Here is a 19717-nt window from a genome sequence, read left to right as displayed (position 1 = left end):
AGCGTAGCACAAGTTTAGTTCTGATGTCTTTCGTATCATCCTGAAATAGCAGTACAATGAGTCTGACCTATTCGTATCTATTGTTACTACTAGCTGTCATTTTAGCATTTATATATTGATCATTATGTTTTATCTGTCTTTGTCAACCTACTTCTTAAATGGAAAACTTATAGAAACTTTGTGTAGTACTCTAACAACAAAATTGGAAAAAAAGACATATTCCGTCAATATAACTAGAAACAAGACAACAGTTAATTTAAATAAAAAACTTTATTAACAATGTAAAACGCTTAATATCTTACAGTCTGAGATAATTCTGGCATGCCCTATATGAGTTAATACTTACTGATATGCAGACACCATGCTTTGAATTCCATTGGAAACAAAATGGGTTGGTATTGTGTTTTACATTGTTTATTTTAGTAGACTGTCTTTTAATAAATTATTTATTTTTTCCAAAAGCTTGTAGAGATACTATCGGCTTAAAAGGAAATCTGTTGCTTCTATGCATTGTACAGTATGTAGATATTTTGATTTCTCTGTATTTACAAGTTCTAGGTATTTTCATATATGGTTTGTGTATCATAAATTAAGTTTTTTCAATGAAGCTTTTAAATTGAGATATAGTGGAAGACTAAATATGAATGAGAGCACAAAAAGCAACTGGAGATTTTATGCAAATTCTGTTACAATATTGTTTACTTGTTTTAGAACTTTTGTATTTTTGCTGTTAAATAGTTTTCTATGCTTAAAGACTGTTAGAATATGATCAAGTATTTTGATATGATACTAATAAGAGTACTGTACTATGCACAAACTTTTAGCTGCAGTTCAAACAATAAAAAAAACTTTAAAATTATCTATTAAACATAATTTGTGTGTCTTTTCTCTGAGTGGTTGAAAGTAAGCATGCAAAACATACTTTAAAAAGTTTTAAAAACATTCTTAGTTATGCTAGAGCTATCCCACAGCTGGTTGTTGACCACCATAACTTTAAGCTATTAAAACCCTTATTTTGAAAAGGATGGAGCAGAAGAGAAAAAGAAATAGGCTAGTATAGAAAACGTACTTTATAACCAACTGTAGCAATGTTCATCTTTTCAGTGGTCAAATAATAGTGGTTTAATCAAAGTTATGATTTTCTTGGTGCTTCTGTACTTCATCTTCTAACTTGAGACAAGACAACACAGTCCAAAGAATCTTCGCTTCCGTCTTCTTACCAACGGATACGGAGTCAAGTGTAGGAGGCTGCTATCATCTGTGATGAAAAAAACCCCACATTTTAATACAAGCATGTACACATGCACACACAGAGAAGAGTTTATATCATTTATGTGTCCTAGCAGCACCTACATGATCAAGTAATAGATCCCATTGTTCTAGGCACAGAGCAAAGTCTTACAATGCTGATTATCAGGATCTCCATGATAATGCAATAGAAATTTTGGCAATTAGAATACCAGATCAATGACTAAACCTAAAGGAAATTACACCTCCAGTATTGGGAGACCTGAGCCACAATATTCCTGCATGCATGAATCATGTTAGGGTCCCAAATAAAACCTAAAGATAAGTTGCCTGAGATTTTGCAGACATGCAAGTTTGGAAATGTCAGTCCTAAGGTTAAATTCTGGCTTAATTTAAACATTAAGAAAACACTTTATTGGGTGGCCCTTTGTACACACCAGAGATTTAAAGCTGCAACACTGGAACATCTTGGCACATCAAGAAAAAAAGCACTTGTCTGGGAAAGTAAGCACAATATGCTCACCCTGTTTCTCGTTAGCCTTCTACCTTTTGTATTAACTCCTTTTCAATTCATATGAAATGTATATATTAGTGCCTATACTTACGTTAACTCATGCACTGTCAGCAAGCTATCTCACCAAATCTTTAGACTTCACCTTGAATTTGAGCCATCTTCAGGCATGGTTTCAGGCTAAGAGCTAAGCCTCACTATGTTCCTATTCTGGTCACATCAGGGACCTAGTTTTGATTTTAGGCTCTAGACTCTACTGTAATACAAAAACGTAACTATAAGAACATCAGTAAGAGATCATTTAATATTGTGACTCAAGTTTATGAACCACATCTTAGCATAATAACTTTCCTGCTGCCACTTAAGAGAATTCCATACAAAAAATACAGGTGCGCAATCAGTAACATTATGTAAAACTTCTGTGGGCTTGCAACCTTAACTCCGTTCTGGCTGCCACTGAAATCAACAGCAAAACACTCACTCATTTACTGAAAGCAGGATTGGGTCTTGTAAAGATCAGCACATTCAATGGCATTCATTCACCTCATGATCATTCTGTTAAACACTGCTTGTAATTCATATACATGTCAAAATTGAAGTCCAGACCATACTAATTACCTATAATGTTGTTTGTTTGTTGTATTTACTTATACTGTTATCTAGCTTTAATCCGTTAAAGGTCCTGGAATATTTAAAAAATTTTAATGGCTGTATGACTAATGAGTATGACTGTCCATGCCTGAAGCATCCATTCTCAGGGGCCATCTGTAAACTATGATCACAGTTGGAGTCTGTGGGAGCTGCAAAAATACCATTTGTGATTACCTGGTCCTGGGGCATGTCTCAGAGCTTTTGAACTCTAGCTGACATGTTTCCCATCCTGCTGCACAGATGTTCAGTGACTTTCTGGCCAGTTTTGAAGGGCAGTGTAAACATCAGACAGCAGAGAAGAATTCTGCACACCTTTATCTCTGTTCTGAATTTGAGTTTCTGTATGCTTTATATCTCCCAAATTTGCCTTTTTCTTCCTTATTTCCACCATGCTCCTTTCTCCTAGTCTAGGCATAGACTTTATGGCATTTTTCCAGTCTCTACAATGGCACATCTCTACCATGTATCATAAACAATTCCCCTTCTCCTTCCACATAGTTTCATCAAGCCATCCTGCCATAAACTCTTACTTGTATAATGAATTCATCAATTCTATATTCACCTCTTACTATATTATGATTAATACTAGATTGCTTAGTTACTTGGGACAAGATCTAGGCCTCATTAGGCATAATTCACCAGCTGCCACTGTGCAAAGACTACACAGCATTTAAGAAATACACATTATCATGAAGAAACCAAAAAGGAAAATTATCTTTTTAATGTTCACATGAAGAAAGAGAGTCCCTGTACATGTGGAATATTTAACACTGCTGGGCCACAAAATGAAGGCCCATTGCTAAATACATGCATAGGATGGAGATCCTGCCCCCCTTTTCATTTGTATAGGGTGCCTCATAGCTGGCTACTGGGAGAAGCACACTGTTAGCCGACTCAAGGCAAGTATCTTTTCTGCATAGGGTCAGTGTCTGCCACAGATGCTACAAGCCTTTTAGGGGTAAAGCAAACCCCATCACTCAGTAGGATCCCTATTATAGTTGGTGCAATTTACACCTTCATTACCTTTGAAAAAGAAAGCCTCCTGACACAGGGAATTAGCTGTGCTGCTGCTTTCACGTCACCAGGAAAAATCTATTATTTTATCTATAGGTACAATATCTATAAAATTCCAGAATCCCTCATGTGAAACTCAAGAGGCCAAAGTTCACATACTAAATTCTGGCTTCTCTGAATCAGTATGGAAGAGACTTCACCCAGATTTTTCTAACTTCTATTAAAAACCCCTATATTTTTGAATCTAATGGAAGGCAAAATCTTTAATTATCTTAATTTTCCATATATGAAGAAAACACAGAACATACCTTGATTTTTCAGTGGTAAAGGCATAGTCTCCCTGAGTTTACTTAAAAGGTTTTTCATTTCTCTCATATCTCTGTGGAAACAAAAGTTGAAAGAGATATAATAGAACAGGAGTTGCAGACTGAATGCAGAATGGCTCACAGTATAGCTTTATATGCTGAAATGATGGAGCAATAAATAAAAAAATCTATTGGGCAAGCATTTGGGTCATATACATGTATCAGAAGATGCATATCAACATAAAGGGCAGTAGATTTAATAAGGGAGCACTTTTAAGCCAGTCTGTTATTAACTAGTCACATCTGGCCCAAATTTGTGATCTATTTTGGTGCTTGAATATTCCATATTAAATGAGTTGGTGGGCACAGTGTGATCCTTGTGGCAAAATACACAATATGGCTTAAAATTAGCACAAGCTAGTACTAATGTCAAGTTAACACCCATATCAGCATTTTGTAGCTTGTGCCACTAATGTGTTTCATTGTTCAGAATAAAATTATAATACATGTAGCTAATCCATGACATTTAAGCTCCCTGCACATTAAGTGAAAATTTTAGAAACAGGGCAGTGACTTTCACCCCCCTTAGGAGGACTCTGGCATGAAATTTTCTAAAAGGCAGGAGATGGAAAATATGATAGCAAAATATCATCTCACAAAGCACATTACATTTGGGTATATTTTGGGAGAGGCCAGAACTTGCAAAAATGTTCCTGTTTTACATATAGATAGCAGACCAGCAATTTTGTGTGCAGGCTTGTAATATCTTAGGGCTTTCAGGATTTAAAAACAATGTAGTCTTGCCTCATTCATCTACATATAAAATAGTTCTTAGAAATGAAGCATCATGACTAACAAGAAATTGCTAAGTTTTATCCTCTAGTAGAACTGCATCTCATTTTATATTAAAAAACATGGTAACTACTACAATCTCAGCAGCAGCTTAATATACAAAGCCATCAAAACAGGTACTTTTTGCAAAGAAATGTTGGCCATAAGGATTACTCCCTACTAAAGGGTCTCATGTTTGTCTTTCAACTGCATAGTTAAGGGGGTAAGAGAATTCCACTTCAACAAACCCATGGATGATGTTTCCCTCCCCTCCTAAGGCTTCCACATTCATAACTATGGACAGAAACAGCTGACATGAACGAGACTCTGTGTTTTTGATTTATGAATGCAGAACCACAGGACAGCAGATTTCAGGTACAAAATCAGAAACCAGTCAAGATGAGACAAAAGCTCCTCTTCTAGAGAGCCTGGCCCACTAGGAACATAATTTCCCACCCTTTGGTTTTGCCAATGACCCTCTCGTAATTAGCCTAATTAAGGATGTCACTTCTCTCTGCCCTCCTTTTAGGAGTTGTTCTCCTAAATGCTAATAGGTTATTTAATTTACTAATACCTGTAATGGTAGTAACACTGGCTGCCTAATTGGAAAAGACTAAGTAAGTCCTAGACAGAAATTTGTTTTGTTTAGGAATGAAGTGTTACACATACCTTTCAGTGTTTTCAATATCTGTGGAAACCTGCCATAAATGCTGTTGAATATCTGTTGGTGACGATGATGTGTCTTCTAAAATAGGTACTTCGGAACTCTCCTCCACTTTAGTATCTAGGATCTTGGGTGGGGCACAAGGTTCTTTTCCTTTAAAATATTTAAACAAAATATATATCCCCATTATTTATTGATTAAAATGCATACTCAGATTATATCACTGATGTTTTGACCTTGATCTTGCACAGTATATACGAAGAGAGAGTGGTGAATGCAAACTCTGAGTAAGAACTGTTCAGAAAGAGAGCAGACCACACCAATCTGCTAATCAGAGTGCCGCTATATGTTACTCCTACCAAACAAAACTAAGAGAAGCTCTATGCAGGCATTTGTGGAGCTTAGAATTTTACATAGTGAGTATTATGAAGGGTTTCAATTAAACTCCAGTGGCTCACATGTGACACAAAATAAGAGCTAGAGGACAGACCAGAACAAATTAAGTAAGGAAACAGCATACATTCCGAAAGCAACTTCAAAAACTTTGATGCTGAAGAACATTGCAATCCATGCGTCTTAGTATTACAGCAATACTAAGGGAAAACAGAAGACAAAAAAAATGTGCAGTTTCGTACTTAGTGATTTTAAAAGGAATACATAGCTGCCACAGCTCACAGCCCAATACACATTATATTCTTAATTTCCATGCTTAGATTTGCCTAATCCATGCTCACTAAATGAAAATTAAATGCAGTGTTGGAATTTAATGGGGACTTCATGGCACAACTGCCAGGGCTGTTGTCAGGGAGAGAATGGGGTAAAGGATGTGGACCATTGTAGTGGAGCATGCAAGAGAGTTAAGTACTGGTAGGATTTTTTTGTATCCTTGCAAGCCTTGTGTGGACTGTCTGATGGTATTCCTTTTCTGTAGTGGCAAGTACAGTCCTGATACCAAGTACTTTTAAAGGAGAAAATTCAAATTGAAGTGCACCCCAGACATGTTATTGAAAATTTAAAAGTTTTTCCCCCTCTGAGTTCTCTCATGAAATAGAGTAAACAATCTCAGAAAGAAACAAATTAAACTTCCTAAAAATAGAGAAAAAAATCTCAACGTTTAAACCAGTGGTATGAGGAGTTGAGTAAGAAATGTTATTTTCATCTCACAGTATTTGCAATTTGAAAAATTTTCACATCAGGATAAACCTGAGTAGTTCCTACAAGGTTTGACACAGGAAGAACAAGAACAGCTAACAGAGTAGTAGTCATTTAGCCCATTTTTCTGCAACACTAGAGACCAAGGTTGCAGACCATGCTATATTTGTCTTCAACAATATAAATAAGTATCCCTGCTATCAGGCTTATAGCCTTGGTTTTTTTAAACTAGAAATTCCTGGATTTCAAGATGCTCTTTTTGGACAGGTTCTTTAAGCTGTTGTATTCTTGTAAATTATCCCTTGGCTGAAAAAAAAAAATTACTCTTACCTACTTGTCTAAATGTCAGACTAGACGTTTCTTATACTATAGAAGATACCTGCTTAATGTTTTCAGTACTCTCTGAAGTCAGTAGGAAGCCCTTTTCCCTGCTTCCCCCCAACCAAGCCATCTAACTATGATTCCAAGAGGTTGCATGACCTGACATTACAAGTTTATAATCTATAAAAGAATCAGTAGAAGAATGATGTCCTTTGTCCGCTCTCTGCTGCTTACTTTGCCATCCACTGCAAACTCGTACTTTGCCAGATCCCTGTGTGAGACACTTTAACCCATCAAACAGTAGAAGATCACCCCAATAAGAGGAAAAATAGAATGTGAAGTTTTCTGATGTTGCAGTGATTTAAGTCAGGTCAGTGAAGAACACTACGTGTTCCAGAGGAAGTGCCAGAGGAGGAGGATGATCATATGGCCAGAAGCAGTGGAAGGGAGGAAGTGAAGGCATGACAAGGGAGGGGAGATAGAGGGGAAGGGATCAAGACCTTTCTGGTGGTAACAAGCTATAATGCTGACCCAACTGCTTGCGGAACAGCATCCTCCCCCTACCTCTCAGATTATGTGTTTTACTCTGTATCACCCTGCAGGTATAACTTCCAATTTTTTTTAGTTCTTAACTGCAGCTTTTGCTGTTATTTTAAGGTAGTCCATATTGTACAATTTTAACTGTTCATTTGTGTAAGCTTCATTATTCATTATTCTTCCCATTACAAGAAGCCCATAACACAACATACCGTTACCAATATCTCACCACTTCTTTGTAAAAGAGGGTTGCCTCAGTGAAATGATCTAATTTGCCACCGATATAACAAGGTGTTACTGCTGGAACTGGGTATTAGTTAATTCTCCTATTATTTTGAAATGTTATGTTGGAACTCTGACCTGACCTCTGTGACAGGCTGTGAAGAATAACCCTGTCTACAGATGCATCCTTCTGGGATGTGAAAGATGTTTCAAAGGAACAATAACAATACTAGATGAAATAATAGAAAAAGTTCTCTTTCACAACTTGAGAACAGAAGCACTGAGACTCTAAGGCTCTTTTTGCTAGCACAAAGGCAAGCTCTTGCAGATTTAGCAGAATGAACAGCACAGATTTCTCTTCAACTGAAAAAAGCTCTTTACCAGTAACTCTGTTGTATTGTGAACAATTCACGAAGACTTTATTGAATTTCAGAGCATCTGCTCAATCACTTGAAAACAGTTAAAGAGGCAGCTAGTAACAAAGGCTTTGCTTGAATAATGTATATGACTCAGGCTTAACATTTCTACTACATGGCACAGCCTGTTGAGAAACAAAAGCTCTTTAATCTTCTCATCCTTCTAATGGTGGTAAGAATATCTTTTGTATTGCACATTCTTAAAATAGGGATATGAACCCTAAATTTTACTTTCAATTTAGTCAGTGGAAAGACTTTTATTAATTTCTGTTGGAATTTGGTTGTGCACACAGTGTTTTCGGAGGTGTCCACATACACTTGCTATTCTTGCCAGTTGACTACACAGAGGCTTTTTTACTGTGACATTTTAATATAAAGCATGTTTAAGAAGGATGTGAAACTCCTTGAGCAAGTCCAGCGGAGAGCTATGAAGATGATCAGGGGACTGGAGCATCTCCCTTATGAGGAAAGGCTGAGAGACTTGGGTCTGTTTAGCCTGGAGAAGAGAAGGCTGAGGGGGGATTTCATAAATACCTATAAATATCTAAAGGGTGAGTGTCAGGATGGTGGGACTAGGCTGTCTTCAGTTGTGCCCAGTGACAGGACAAGGGGCAATGGGCACAAGTGGGAACACAGGCAGTTCCACCCAAACATGAGAAAAAGCTTCTTTCCTGTGAGGGTGACAGAGCAGTGGCACAGGCTGCCCAGGGAGGCTGTGGAGTCTCCCTCTCTGGAGACATTCAAAACCCACCCCAGGATGCGTTCCTGTGCCCCCTGCTCTGGGTGTCCCTGCTGAAGCGGAGGGGTTGGATAAGATGATCTCCAGAGGTCCCTTCCTACCCCTGCCACTCTGTGATTCTGTGATTCTGTATTCTTTGTCTTCTAGCCTCTAATTCAGCATATTTTTTTTTTTTACTTTAAGAAGCAGGATATGTCTTTGATATGAAATTAGATTTATTGAAATAGATAATGCTGAAGATCAAACTTGAGTGAGGATAAATAAGAGGGTAGAAAATTATCAGTTCAGAAAGGCTACATACATCTGTGATCACCATGCTTTATGAGTCTCACCTGTTATGCTCTCTACTGATTCTGAGGTGACCTCTGTGTTTGCTTCTGTTATGCTACCCTATGCACCTACTCGTAGTCATCACCTACTTCCTGGAAAAACTTACATAATGAAAAAACTATCTATTATAGGTCCCTTAGAGCTAGTTAGATTTCACTGCAGATGAATTGGAAAGATTTCTGGGGGGAATAACAGAATTTTAAAAAGCTGAGAGAACCCCTCTCTCAAAAAGAAGGCAGCATTTGCATCAGGCTTCTAACCTGGCAGTTAAGCATAAATGCACAAGCTATGGCTCACAGCTGAAGTAAATGAAAAGGAGAACATGAAAAGGGGAATAGGAAAGAATTGTGTAGGAAGTAAAAAAGAAATGTGGCAATATATCTAACAGCCTGATGAACTTCATTCCTTCCTTACACATGGGACCTGCAGAACTCATGAGACTGTCTCACTGGAAATATTATTATTAAGGAAAATGCACTAGGAACAACAAGGTTGTGGTAGAAGATGTGTTCTCCTCCTTTCATGCTTGTTTCTATTCTAGTCATCTGGCCTCTTCACAGTGCCCACATGAGAACAAGGTGATTCTCAATTTTTTAAGTGCTTGTTTCCTTATTTCCTATTATTTCACCTGTGTGCTTCTGACATCTTATCCCTTTTGTGTAAGTAATATATCAACATAATGACACAAATCTACCAGTCTTTAAATAGAATGCTGAGATTGTAGCATATCTGTTAAACAATCCTTCCTCTCCTCTTCAAGACTCTAAATAGCATGTAATTTAAACAAAGCCAAATAAAACAAAAATCCCTTCACTGAATTGAGGGTTTATTTCTGTAATCTATAATATAAGCTATCACAGGCTTTTAGGTACTATTTTAATGAAATATAAGTTGTTATCACAAAACATATATTGGAAAAACAAGTTGTGCTATCAACTTCTTGTACGGCACACATTTATCTGTGGTTTGGTATCATTCTGATGCACCAACAATGCAGGAATGAGTTCAGTCTGAATTTACATCACAAAAGCCTAATGTTTTCTGTCCATAGTATGCAGACACGATTTCCCATAAGACTCAGTTCTCCTTTTTTTCACCTAAGCATTCAGTACCTACCACTCTGGTTAGTGCTGGTATCCTTCTGCCCTCAGCTATGTTTATGTAAGTCAGATGGGGCCCACACATCTCAATTACAATGATTGAACTGTAATTTTTTCTTCAGGGTTTCCAAATAGGCTTGTGGTAAGAATAGACAATATGTAGGTTACAAGCATTAAAGTACTTTGTATCTTATTCTGAGAAATTATTAATGCATAAACACAACCTTCAGAAAAAAAAGACACAGGAAAAAATAAGACTTTGAGACCATTTCATACAAGAAACTAAGATTCTTGGAAGCTAATGTATCCTGGACTCTTTTTTTTTTTTTTTTTTGCAGAGATATTCAAATTCTACTAAAATGACTAGAACTATGTGTAAATAACTGATGGCAGGAATTACCTCTCCATGCAGGTATGCTTCTTTTTCAACAAGTCACAAACCATATAGCAGGCTGTACGGATTCTGGACCAGAAGAATAATGTAACTATACATGAGCAGTGACTTATTTTGTTCAAAGCCAGCATAAATAGCCACCAGTTTCAAATCTTGTAATTCTTTGAGAAATATTTTTACAGTGTGTTTTGAATTCTAGAAAGCATCTCCAGTTCATTTTAACTGTCCCCTCTTGCCTTTGATTTGTAACATGGGCTTACTTCCTTAATTATTAAAATGAGTGCATTGCTGAGATGCTGCATAGCTGGCTAATAGAATGACTGGAATCTGCAATTTAGGATTTAAAAAAATATTTTCTAATATATTTAATTATATAATCAAGCCAATTATACCTGTAGATGATCCTAAGAAATTAATGGTTTCTATGTAAACGTGTATAGACATTAAACTTCAGTAATGCATACTGCCACAGTGGCATGCTATAACGATCCAATGATAATATTTTACAGTTCCTTGCAATGAAAGGAATATATTACTGTTGTGGATATATGAATCAGCAAAGCTCTTTTATCTGTTATGTTTACATATTGAAAATGCAATGCAGTTCCTTATAAGGTATCAATGAAACCTCTGACCCCGAAATATTTGTGGCTGAATACAGCAAAGTATGCCGAAGTGTACTTAAAAACTCTGTGGTAGTTCTGGGTTTTCTCAATGTGGGGCCTTGACAATCTCAGAATTAATTTGGAAAAAGGGTAATCACATTCAGCAGCTTCCATGGACAGAAATTATGTAAACTGCTTCTCCTAAGACCTTGCTAGCTAAGCCAGGATTTGTTTATTTAATCAGAAGAAGAGTAGTTGGGAACACGCTATGTCAATGAAATAGACATACAATATAAAAAGGAATTAGAGCTGAATTTTATTAACCATCAGAGAGGTACTTAAGCTCATTCAGAATATCTTAGTTTCCATGAAACCCTAATTCAAATTTTAAAAAGTATTACTAGCTTTAAGAACTGTGTTTGACACTGCTCCGTAAGGCAGAAAGCTATGTAATTCAAATGATGGAGGGGAACAAATAAAGCATAACCAAGATGAGGAGAGAAGCTGCAGGTCCTAGGTGAGTGAACTCATGTGTTGCTTGCCAAAGCCTTAGAAAGATGATTCTATCCAGAGAAGTTCTGCCAGAGTGCGATAATGATGCAGAAAAAAACCTAGGTGAACAAATGCAGTGAGAATTTTCAGAAGATTTCCTGAAGAGGTGGAACATGAGCTTCCACCTGCATATCTGCTGCAACAGTATTTGCTATAGTCACCCCCAAAAGATATTTGCTATGACAAGACCCTTAAAGCCATCATGTTAGGGACTGCACGAAGACACAGGAGAGTTTCTCACAGTGCTGCCCTGAAAACTGGACTTTATACCTACCCAAAGTTTTCTTGTGATCCTCTCCAAGTTGCTTAAACCCAGCTCCTCAAAATAGTTATTGACAAAGTATTTCTAATTGTCTGGTTGCTCAACCCAGAGACTCTTTGCACTCAGCTGCAAATGAAGCTATTGAAAAATTACTCTATAAACATGTACAGCACTTCATAAAGTATGCTGCCATCTCAGATGCTAAATTAGGAATCTTTAGCTTAATCTCTCTTTGTTCCTTCTTTACAATGGGAAAAATTGCTACTACCTCACTATGCAAGGCAGTTCTGGAGATACTACCATCAGTGTATGAGTTATTGAGAAAGGCCTGAGGATCAGAAGAAATCTGCCTTTAGAACAGAATTGTGTGCAATAAATGAAATGTATGACACTGAACAATTAGCATAAAAGAAAGATGTATGCCCAAGTAAATATTTAAGTATTAGTTAGCCAGGACTCTTGGGACTGTGGAAAGGAGGAGTAATAAAATGTATAATCAGGTAGCCAAATATTTGTTAACTACAAAAACCTTGAATTAAGGCTACTTGGGCATGTTTTGTTCTGTCCTTTGTAAACTTTCTGAGTGTTGAACTTTGCACTCACAATGCATTTTCAACACTGGGCTTTTGTGTTGTATGTATCTTACAACAAATTTATTAGAGACCACTTACCTCAGTTTACTTACTGCATAACACAGCTGGAAATACTTATGGCTTTTGGCCCCACTGGGACTGTTACATCTCAGAGAAATAACAGACTATCTGACTTTTCTAGCAGAGGTTGTATGATAGTAATGAGTTAATCTAAAGCACAGTAAATATGTAATAAATTTCTGTACAGGAAGCTTGATATATACCATACAGTACATATAGGAATGTTTGTTCAGTACAACAGAAAGATAAGGAGAGATAGAAGATCAGTGCTGTGAAAGACAGTGAGAATACCCAGAGCTTAGCTCTTCAAACTGTAGTGTGGTGTTTCATTAAGGAGCATCTGTTTCCCAGCAGGGAGCATTGGCTGAGTTTCCCTTGGGAAAAGAGCATCAGCACTGGCTTGTCTTTATCAGTTCTGTAGTTTGTTTGATAATGTCTGGTCAAGATACCAGTACTCACATTATTATTTATTAGCAGGTTGCTGAGAACAGCCTGCATGTCATTCTACTTGAATCTCTGCTGGCTCCCAAGTAAGAACATAAATGGGTGAAATCTCATGGGAGATTTAAAAACCTAACAAACCACTTATCCAACAGGTACGAGAACTAGAAAATGGAAAATATTACATTCAAATGGAAAATATTACCTTCAAAAATGAACTTTAAGACACAGCAAGAACATCAGACATCCATGTTAATGAATTAAGCAAAATTTCTATGGAAATCGTTCAAGGAAAATGATTTTTTTAAATATGGCTACTCAGTGAAAAACCAGTAAAAAACTAATCAGTGAAAAAGTAAAAAAGCTATATACTATCAATAGTCCAATATATTTTATAACATTGAAATTACCAGCTCTTTCATTCCTACAGATAAATTTATGCACTTTGCCTACACTACAGTACTATTTTACATAAGGAATAAAATTAAAGAAAGGTACGGGTTCATTCTACTCCTTGGAAAATAGTATGTTTTGGTAGAACGTAGAATAAATAGGTTGCAGAGTCATCTAGTCTAACACCCTACTGAAAGCAAGGACAGCTTGCATCAGATTGCTCAGGGCTATTTGAGTTATCAGTATTTCCAAGCATGAAGATTTCACAAACTCTTTGGTTGACTGTTCTAGTATATGACTACCTTTACTGTGAAAAAATTCTTAACATGTAACTGGAATTTTCCTTGTTGCATGATACCTTTACAATACTTCTAGGTGTTGTAAATACCAAATATTTAATATACAAGAGCAATGTTCTATCAGCTAAGTTCCAAAACTCAAATGATCTGAATCCCTGTGATTATATAATTTTTGCCTATTATGAATTTTTCTCAAAGAATGTCACAGAACCTTGAGGCCAAGTTACTGTGGTTAAGCTCTATATGGATACAGGACAAAAATTACTCTATTTAGCAATGGCAGAATAGCTACCATGACTTTCTCTATGGTGAGATGAGGAACCACTGCATATCAAAAGTAATTCCAGATTGGAACAAAGCTAGCCCATACTATGATGCTGTAATTCATCTTATCCTAATTTAGACACCTAATAGTTTGATGTTTAGTTTAAATTTTTAATATAGATTCCATTCAGAGGCAAAAGGGATAGACAAGACATATTGGGCTTATGCAGATCACCTCAAGCTACTTTCTTGCAGCAGTTACGGAAGGTGGTTTGCCAACTGCAGACAATGCTAGGAAATGCAATACAATCTGTCTTAGAAAATGGTGACTTATTTTAGCACCTACTGGCATCTTGTTATACGATGGCTCTGTTAATTCTGTCTCCTCCTATTTTACAGATTTCTTTTGACTTGGGAAAATCACCAAGAAGCTCAAATGAGCAGTTATAAACCTCCAATTCTTATTATCATTAAAAAAAAAAAATCACTGGCTTTAGCTGCATCCTGTAGCTAGATGTGAAAAATACATTATGGGAAAAATATATGTCAGGAAATACATAAGGTTCATTACAAGACCTTCATTACCGTTCATTACAGAACTTTGTCTTGTCTTTACATAGTATATTCTGCTGAGATAGTATCTGGGAAAGGAGTAGTTACAATTAGTGCAGACACAGTCCCAATCAGTGTGTGCCATCAATGAGTAATAAGGTTACTAACTAACCTATTCAGTGAATTATCTGCAATTCTACATCTTCCTTTCAGTAGGTGGCTGATCAAATATGAAATCATTAGAGAGGTGCTTTTTCACTGAAGCAAGGACATCTCCTTTGTGTATAAAAATGCTCTGTGAGGTACATTTCAGTTCTGAATCTATTATCTAGTTTTATAAATGTGGGCAGCTTTTTAACCCTATTTATTAATCTTTTGCTAAAAGCTGGCATTGCTGGATAAATAACAGGGAAAGTAAGGAATCAGTTTAATTCTAAAACCATGTCATATCACTTCACCAAACACTTGCTCTCAAATATCATACCCAACAAATCTGATGAAACCTCTGATGAAATGACTAAGATAGTTTGCTCACTCATCTGACTAAAGACAACTAAAACTTTTTTTAAAAATTTCAGACTTCTAAACAACAAGGACATTAGTGATACATGCCTGATATGGCGCTTCTGTAAAGTGATTATAATGAAATAGAAGTATGGCTTTTTTTAGTGGCTGAAAAGCTTCACTGGTATACTTCATTTTACAGTTTGGTGCTTTGTCTTTCATGAATACCCATGCATGCCCCAAAAGACTTTTTTAAAAAAATCAGCATCTGTATATTTGTGCAATTCAATACCTTTCCGATGAAACTGCAGTGATCCTAGCAGACATATGGACTTAAGCATTTCTGTTGTGTACATTTCTAAGCAACACTGCAACTGGATGTATAGTCTACAGATTTCAGGATGAATTTCACCATCTTCTGGGCTGCAGTAAAAGAGAAAAATTTTAGTAAGAGTAGTGGTAAGCTGTACAATGAAGAATGCTTAAACAAACAAAAAATGCATCCAAAAAAGAAAAAAAAAAAGACAAAGTTGAAAAATACCGAAGATTGAAAAGAAATCATGCCGGACTTAGAAGGGACAAAGGAAGATCAGTCCCACCTGCTGATCCATTGTAAGGTAGACCTCATCAGAAAGGTAAGAAATGACTGTGGTACAAATTACAATTGATGTGGTCTGTGTTACTTCACGAGCAATACCATACATATGATAATAAACCTGCCCATCCTAGAAGCTTTATTTCTTTTGGCTAGACTATAATATGTGCATTTCTATTAAGCCACTTCTACTTTTAAAGTGAATTGTTTGTTTGTTGAAAAATTATACCATGCATGATATGGTACTCCCTGCATCTTATAGTAAATACAGAATAAAGCTACAGTGGCAGAACAAAAATGCTTCACCCTCAATACTCTGAAGTTGTCTTTTCAGAAGCTTCCTATAATATTTGTTCCTATTTTGTGTGATTCCAACTCAGAAAACATTTGATAGCCTTAAGACCCTGAAAATTTTTCCTGAAGAATGAACTACCTGACAGATTATTTTTTTTTGTTTATTCAGAGTCAAGTCCTTAACTGCATATGAAAACACATATTTCCTAGCAATGGATCTGTGTTAAAATCTCACATTCTTTTCAAAGGATAGAAACATAAATATTTTTAGTGACTGCATAAGCAGTAGTGTAACAAAATAAAGAATACTGGTTCTGAAATGCTGAAAATTATTCTTAGAAGACACACAGCATTATGACACACATACATGCACACAAAATTATTTTGGGATAAATGGAATTTAATTTTTTAAACACTCTATTTATTTGCAGACTTCTCAGACACTTAAGACTACTTAGTATCTTACAGTATTTTATACTCTTTTACCTTGCATTAAGTATCTAATACTTAGTATGTACTCCTGGTTTAACAAGGGTTAAATCTTAACATTCTCTGCAGTTCTGTTTGCTGTTTCTTTCATCTTTAACCAATCTATTTGTTATATGAATTGCAGCTGTTAGATATGTGACCACTTAGCTGATTAGAAATGGACTGTTCTCTCTGTATAAACAATAACCATAAATTTAACAGCATTTCTTTTCAAACTGGCAGATGGCAAGAAGGAGTTTTAATGTAATCTTATTGATATTAACTGAAAAAGATAAAACACATATAGCCCAGATATAAATTTAATCTGTTTTAGTATCAATCAGGAGCAGTTCTTCAGAAATAGACTGTTATTTCTAAATCATACCAGTATTTTCAAGATCAGCGTCTAGTCCTTCATTTTGCATGTACTGATCCTCATGATTTCAACATTTTCTGTAGAAGAGTTACTACAGAACTGGATGAATCTCAGAGCAGAATAGGATTCTGACATTTGATGTAAGAGGCAGTCTCAGGAGTAAATGTAACATTACAGAATTCATCTAACCAAATACAGCCCGAAGAAGCAACTAGCCAAATACAGCAAAGGTACAGCACACCACGTTTTCTTCCTCTGGAGAAGTATTTTAACTTTCTGAACTTTGAGTCTAATATAACGGCTTTTATTTCTCTGATAGCTAAATTTAAGAACTATGCAGTACATATGTAGATAATACATGGCCTCTTGGAGGCTTTTACTATTCTGATTGGTCCTACCTTTTGTCTTATACATGAAGTTTTTTGTACCCCTTAGTGTCACATATTCTTACATGTTCATTGAACACTATTCCCAAGTTCAACAGCGTGGAATCACTGCAGTAGGTGAAGATACAGCTTTTTTTTCCCCCTGTCATCTGCATCACTTACTGTTGCAGTTAATTTCCCTGTAAGCACGCATACAGTAATTTACTTTGAGCTATCCTTACCAATAGAGGGATTACAAAAAGATTTAGGACTGTAGAATTCCATTTACTTTCCATACTTAGTACCCAGTTCCAAAATGTAGCACTTCAAAATTACTGCTTATTTCATGTAATACTTAAGCCCTGGACAAAACATACACACAAGCACATTCTGTTTCTGCTTGATTTTCCTAGATGCCTAAACTTTCCTTTCTGTGCTGAAGATGAACAGTTACAAAAGGAGTAATGGAAAAATGAGTCACTGATGTGCCTATTCCACCTGCAGGGCATTGCCCCATAAACGTTCATGTGCGAAGTGGAACCTGCAAAAAACAAAGCCACCACAGATGGTAAGGATGACCTCTTTCTGCTCACTGATGAGAGCTCTTTCTGAAAATGCATGTAAAGCTGAATCTGTCTAGCTAGGATTCCTTAACCACAAGTCTGTCACTAGGAGGAGTATGGAAACTTACATCAAGAGAAGATAACTTCCTTGCAGCAGATTTAGCTAAAACTGGATCATGGTTGCCCTATTTTTCTCTGCATTGTTTCAAATGTCAGAAATCCTTAGATTTTTTAGAAGTCATGTCCATTACAGGAACTTTATTTACAATGCTGAATGTATTTCTCCTTTCTAGCTGTCACTAGCAAAAAGATTGAGGGTCTGCACACAGGACTAAGAAAACAGTTTTTTCCTCATAAATCTATTTAATTTCTAAGAAGCAAAAATGGTGAAAACTTCTCTTAAAAACTTTTTTGGTCTTACTGACAGAATTTTTAATTGTGCACACTAAGAAAGCAACAATTATATACAAGATGACTGGCTTATAAGCCAGTTTGAATTTTTCAGTCTTCCTATTCATAAATGAGCTTAAAGAGTCATTGATAAGCACAGTAATGGGTATTTTAATTGATTTTTTTTTGCTGTTGTAAATCTAATAAGCTTTTCTTGTAAACTGTAATTATAAGTGGCATGAGAACAAGAACTAGAACCATCTATGATATAGATGTATTCTGACCCATTCTTGTTTTTTCAAGAATATGGAGCATCTGAAATTGGACTGCAGGCAAAATTCTTCTCTCATTTGCAAATCCAGAGTAACAGCAGTGACATCCAAGAAAAATATTTTTAATTATCCAAAGTTTATACAATGAGAATTACTTCTAGGCCACTACTACCCTCACAGATTGTCTCAAACTGGTTAATTAGAGTTTAATTGCAATAATGACTGTAAGAATTCCGTTAGCTTGCAACCGAACAATTTTCTCTTATGCATGTATATAGGACTCATTTTCATCTCTGAAAGCCGCATGCTCTGATGCCAATGCACATAAAGTTTTCTTTAATAATCCCTGAAGTATACTTTCTGGAGTGGGCTTAAAATTTCTCTTTAAAGTGTCATCAGTTTCACTTATCTCAGTACTTTTCTATTTCTGTATGTCCAGTGTCATACTATGAGAAATGTTGAACAGGGGACAAGTACAGGCATAACTCTCAGAATGCTGCTGCTGGTCTACTTATTATTAAATAACTGTATACCAAATTTGTATTTATTTACAAAGAAAAGTTAATGCAGACTTCTATTATTACCCCCCAAAGTCAGCCACCTCTGCTTCAGTTAGTCCAGCTGATTTCTTTATGAAGACCACTTAGATATTCAAGAGAAATCTCACATCATACAATCGCATACAACTACTGTGCCAAACTGTGTTCTCAGTGGAGCTGTTTAATAGCTTATGTGTAGCTGGGCATATGAGAGCTAGCACAGCACTGAGCACCTGCCCATGAGCCAAAGACCAGTTCCTCATCGCTGGCGTCTGAGCACAGCTGCCACAAGGCTGTCAATAGGTATTGTGCTCCATTCCCACATCCATCGCGGAGCCGAAATTTTCTTGCTTCTTCCTATCCACTTAGGTATGATAATGAGTTACTGGTAACCTTTACAGGATTTGAATACACGGGTTGTGGCTTCTTGGGGATACTACATCTGAGAGGGGAGCACTGCTGCCTCTCACAAGATTAATGCAATGAATGGCCTGTATAGGAAGAGACCAAAGATAGAATTTATGAAATTCTGCTGCTCTGAAAAACCCTCTTGATTTGCCAGTGAAGCAGGAAGACACACGTGTTCCCATACATGAGGAAAGGGAAATGGTGAGATGGGTGTACATGTACTTAATGCAAATATTTTGCCTGTAGGGTAAACTTTATAGGTCCGTACAGGCTGCATACTGCTTAATAGCTGTCAGGCTTCACTCCAGCCTGATCTTCTCTTGAAAATGGTAGGCTTTCATTTTCAAATGGACTAAGAGAATGTGTTCCTTCACATAAAGATTTTTTGTTTTGTTTTTAATAATAAAAACACTCTATGAAAGAAAGCCAGATGGTTAGTTTATTACTACCAACAACCACAATTCCCATCGTGAAGTCTGTAGGATTA

At 36.4% G+C, this 19717-nt stretch overlaps 1 protein-coding gene across 1 annotated transcript in view; it reads right to left on the bottom strand.

Moving 5' to 3' along the window:
• Window positions 1-251: 251 nt before the first annotated feature.
• RGS7BP (regulator of G protein signaling 7 binding protein) overlaps window positions 252-19717 on the bottom strand; it is a 41652-nt gene continuing 22186 nt past the window's right edge. Inside the window, exons 3-6 of the mRNA XM_064438402.1 lie at window positions 15253-15383; window positions 5230-5377; window positions 3733-3803; window positions 252-1258 (exon numbers count right to left, since the gene is read on the bottom strand). Of these exons, the coding sequence (XP_064294472.1) occupies window positions 1167-1258; window positions 3733-3803; window positions 5230-5377; window positions 15253-15383 (442 nt within the window). The 3' untranslated portion in view covers window positions 252-1166. The remainder of the gene's footprint in view (window positions 1259-3732; window positions 3804-5229; window positions 5378-15252; window positions 15384-19717) is intronic.

Source organism: Phalacrocorax carbo, chromosome Z (genome assembly GCF_963921805.1).
Source record: "Phalacrocorax carbo chromosome Z, bPhaCar2.1, whole genome shotgun sequence".
Taxonomy (NCBI): domain Eukaryota; kingdom Metazoa; phylum Chordata; class Aves; order Suliformes; family Phalacrocoracidae; genus Phalacrocorax; species Phalacrocorax carbo.
The sequence above is the reverse complement of the archived record's forward strand: the minus strand, read 5'-3'. Positions and strand labels throughout refer to the sequence as shown.